Source organism: Urocampus carinirostris, chromosome 14 (assembly GCF_059441175.1).
Source record: "Urocampus carinirostris isolate Australia breed hairy pipefish chromosome 14, RoL_Ucar_1.0, whole genome shotgun sequence".
In the NCBI taxonomy this organism is placed as follows: domain Eukaryota; kingdom Metazoa; phylum Chordata; class Actinopteri; order Syngnathiformes; family Syngnathidae; genus Urocampus; species Urocampus carinirostris.
In genome coordinates this window covers 36,755,337-36,760,057 of record NC_142362.1, presented here as the reverse complement: position 1 = coordinate 36,760,057, position 4,721 = coordinate 36,755,337, and the positions used below count along the sequence as shown (strand labels likewise).

At 41.1% G+C, this 4,721-nt stretch overlaps 1 protein-coding gene across 1 annotated transcript; it reads right to left on the bottom strand.

The window, feature by feature from the left end:
- Window positions 1-2,577: 2,577 nt before the first annotated feature.
- LOC148353345 (uncharacterized) lies at window positions 2,578-4,114 on the bottom strand. The gene is made up of 2 exons (XM_088353236.1): window positions 3,836-4,114; window positions 2,578-3,800 (listed from the first exon to the last, which is right to left on the bottom strand). The coding sequence occupies exons 1-2, from the start codon at window positions 3,889-3,891 to the stop codon at window positions 2,807-2,809; spliced, it is 1,050 nt and encodes a 349-aa protein (XP_088209362.1). The 5' UTR covers window positions 3,892-4,114; the 3' UTR covers window positions 2,578-2,806.
- Between the last annotated feature and the right edge of the window lie 607 nt (window positions 4,115-4,721).

Here is a 4,721-nt window from a genome sequence, read left to right as displayed (position 1 = left end):
CATTAAGCTCTTTGACAGTGTGTTACTGTAAATTCAGCATACAATAATTTATATAACAATTTATTTATTCTATACTGTAAGAAATTTTCCAATCGTCCTGTGTTTGCATGTTCTCCCTGCTTCTGGGTGGGTTTCTTTCGGGCATTTCAGTTTACTTCCACAATAAAAAACATGCATGTCAGGTTAATTGGCCAGTTCAAGTGGTCCCTAGGTGTAGATAGATAGATAGATAGATAGATAGATAGATAGATAGATAGATAGATAGATAGATAGATAGATAGATAGATAGATAGATAGATAGATAGATAGATAGATAGATAGATGGATGGATGGATGGATGGATGGATGGATGGATGGATGGATGGATGGATGGATGGATGGATAGATAGATAGATAGATAGATAGATAGATAGATAGATAGATAGATAGATAGATAGATAGATAGATAGATAGATAGATAGATAGATAGATAGATAGATAGATAGATAGTTTATTCATCCCCGCAGGGAAATTCACAAGGTGTGAATGAGCGAGTGAGTTGTCTGTCTCTGTGTGCCCTGCGAAATTGATTTAAAGCTTGTTCCTGGCAATTTTTGTATAGTGTAGTCTGAAAATGCCAAAAGTAAGAAATGGCCTATTTTATATACAGTCGAAATGCCAACCCAAACCTCAAAAAGTATTAAAAAAGAAGAGTCTATTAGTACTAGAGGATCAAGCCGACTGAGGCTGCGATCATGACTTTAAGCCAGGAGATGGTGGTAGAAAGTAGCAAAATTTAAAGTTGTGGACACCACCTTAAAACAAAAACAATAATGATTTTGCATTTTTTTAAACAGTGGTATGTTGAAAAATATGTATTTAATTTTACATAATGCTGAGGAATGGCTTTTTCCTCACCGTGTTTGTTGGATATGGAGGCAGGTTTTAAAAATAGAATCTGAAAACAGATGAGCAGTTCCTTCGAATGTTTTATTACAAAATATGTCCTGGGCATCAGATGAACTGACGGTAAAAGGCTGTAGCAATTCACTTGTGCCAAGGCTGACCTGGTTTTACCATCATTTTCATAACAAAAGGTGGTGCTAAAGCTGAATTAAAATCTATTAAGTTAAACATACAGTTGAATGACGTATTATCCTAATGATGACTGTACCGTAATTTTTGGGTAAGTCATACTCAAGCCGCTCAACCTTTGATGAGGAAATCTATTGTATTTTGTTAAAACGGACGAAACCTGGACTTAACTTAGTGTGATCTTCTCGGGAATGTGCTTGCTTAAACATCTCCTCATGAACTGAAATTCATGTTGTCTGCCTTTTCATTGTGTTTTAAATTTAAGTCAGGTGATACAATAAAATAAAACACAACTGAACTGAACATGAAATCAAAATTGCATTTGCCTTCCCAACATATTTTTAAGCGATTTAGGTGAAACTAAGTAGCTTCACAACAGACATTTTAAGTAGGCTACTTATAACATGAAAATTGTCCTAAGCAAAGCACTGGTCTCTGCAACTTTGTCGATGAAAATGTCACTGTCTATAGACTTTAGAATTTCTTTTTCAGTGTACATCAGCATGAAGGCATCCAAAACTTCATGAGATAGTGAGCTTCTTAGCCTAGTTTTCACACATTTTAAAGCAAAAAAAACTCTGGTCACATGCAATCTTAGTACAGGAGAGGGTCAACAGGGACTTATATGCCAGCCCAGTGACATGGAGGGCATATGTGAGAAGCCGTGCTTTTTTACTTCATTTTAATTTGTTTGTTTTTTCCCTTTCTTTTTCTTTACTTGATTCTTATTTCCAAGCCTTTTCCTTTATTTTTCTACCCTTTTTCCTTTTTTCTTGTTTTCTTCCTCCTTTTTCCTTCCCTTTTCTCATTTTCCTTGTGTTCATTTGATTCTTCCAGCCGTTTACTTTTTTTTTCTTCCTTTATCATTGTTCATTTTTCTCTCTCTTTTTGCCTTTATTGTATTTTATTTTTGTCATTAATTTTTTCTTTTTTAGCTTTATTTGTACCTCAAGGGTAATTTTGTGCGTAATGTTATATAAAATGTTTTAACATATGTGTAGCGACCCTCTTTCATGCACGACACAAGGTTTCACAATCTCTGGGTTTATTGCCTGCATTCAGTAAACAAAACAATACAAAGGTCAGGGGCCTCTGTTCACGACTGCAATTATCTTCAGCGCTTACAAATTCACTTAAGCTACGGCAAGCGCTGAAGCCCATAAAGTGCCAAACAAAAAAGACAGTCGCAGACGCCCATGACTTAACAACTGAATGAGGTACCGGAATATTAACAGTAATACAACAAAAACACAGATTTTGTGAGAATTCAAAAAAACATTCAAAACAATCAAATTTCAACTCTGTTACACCCACCCCCACCGAAGTCTGGACAAAATCTCACACTTGGTTATAAAATCAAAATCAATATATAACAGTAGTCATTGGGTCACACATATTAGGACCGACCTGAGAAGTATCCTTTAAGGATGCAGTGGACAGAGAAAATTCTTTGAACCAGCCACCAGCTATAGAATGCCTTACACATTCCACATTCACCCAAGACATATATAAGACATAAATGAGCACAAAACATTCTCTCCAAAACCAAGTTATTTCAGAAGAATTTTAAAGGGAAAAAATGTCATGCCCCAAGAGCTCGAACTACTGTGTTACGCATAGTCTAAACATTACACTGTAGGTGTCTGGTGACATCTTGTCTAGCCATAGTGTGAAGAAGCCTGTTGACTGGTCGTATAACACGACCCAGGCGTGTAGTGCGGTGTGGTGCAGACTATGGTTGATCAGTGTGGCTAACGTTACCTCCAGAGACAGCAGCCACTACAGATTGAACATGATCATGCTCACTAAGAGTCGAAATGTCATCCCTAACAGCAGTGTCGTGAGTATGAGTGGTCAAGGAATGACCAGAGTGATCAGAACTTTCAGAGTTCAGCCCATGCACCCACTCTCTGGTTCTCTCCCCAGACGCAGGTGTGAGATCTGTGTAGTTGTCAGGGCCTGAGATGCTTACAAGACTTTGCGCATCATCTGCCGCACATCCAGACCGGTTTAGCTGAGCAGGCACTCGAGCATGAGATTCTTCGGAGACAGTGGGACTGGTCATTGAAGAACAAACAGAGGCAGATGATTGTGCAGAGGACAAAGACAAATCAGACTGGAGAGAGGGCTGGTCTTGAACTGGGAGAAAGTTAACCAACATCAGCAGGTTACGGTGAACAACCTTCTCATTCCCTGTGATGGTGTCTTGAATTTTGAATGTGTGTGTTTGAGGGTTCATCTCAATAACAGTGTAGATGGTAGACTCCCACCTATCAGCCAATTTTCGCTTGCCCCTCTCATTTTTGTTCGCCACAAGGACTCTATCTCTAACTCCAATTGACGGCCCTTTTGCTGCCCTGTTATAGAGTCGAGTCTGTCTGCCCTGTTCCTTTTTTGCATGTTCCTGAGCAATTGACATAGCCTCCCTCAGGTCTTCAGACAGTTTTGCAACATATCTGCCGTAGGTGGTAATGTCAGGGTCAGACAAAATGTTCCCAAACAGAGTGTCGACTGGGAGGCAAGGAACTCTCCCAAACATCAAGTAAAATGGTGCATATCCAGTAGTTTCATGAGCAGTGCAATTGTACATGAATGTGAGTGTTTGTAAACGTCTTGGCCAGTCCTGCTTTGATTCAGGGGGCAGAGCTCTGATCATATTGCCCAAAGTATGATTAAAACGCTCAACACTTCCATTTCCCATCGGATGGTACGGGGTATTATGTGACCTACGCACCCCAGATAATTGTAAAAGTTCTGCGACCAAATTGCTCTCAAAGCTTGGGCCTTGATCACTGTGGATCCTCTCCGGAAAGCCATAAACACAAAAATACTTTTCCCATAGAACTTTAGCTACTTGCCTGGCTGACTGGTCTCTACATGGAAAAGCTTGTGCCAATCTGGTGAAATGGTCTGTTATCACTAATACGTCAACAGATTTGTTGTGTGAATCTTCAGCGGACCAGAAATCAATACAAACAAGTTGCAATGGGCGGGAAGTGGCAATGCTTTCCAGAGGGGCCCTCCCTGCAGGCTCAGTGACTTTGCTGACTATGCAAAGCTGACATTGACGAACATGCATCCTCACATCTCTGTCCATATGCAACCAAAAGAATCTCTGTCTGGCGATGCTCAGGGTTCTTGACTGGCCTTGATGGCCCGCACTGTCGTGCACCCCTTTTAAAACTTCGGCCTTCAGGCAATCAGGGACCACTAACTGATGGCGTTTTGCATTTGAAATCTGATTACGGGATACTCTGTACAAAACATCATCACTCAGAACAAACTTCTCCCAGTGCTTCAGGAGGCCCAGGACTTGACTTGTCTCGTGTGCCCTTTCACGTCTAGACGGTCTTCGAGACCGTTCCACATAAAACCGAAGACAAGACAAAACTCTGTCCCTGGACTGAGCCTCCCGCAGGTCATCCATAGAGAAAGCAGGCAGACTGGGTAGTGTATCTGGAATAAGGTGGGGCATGTGGCTTATCAGTTGAGCTGCACGAGTTCTCGCACCGGAGGCCCATTCAGTGTGTGACTGGACAACAGCAGCAACTGCAGGACAAGGAACGCAACCTCCACGTGGTGTCCTGTGGACGGCCTCATGGCCGACGAATGCGTCTCCCACCCGCTACACGAACGCTTCGGTACAA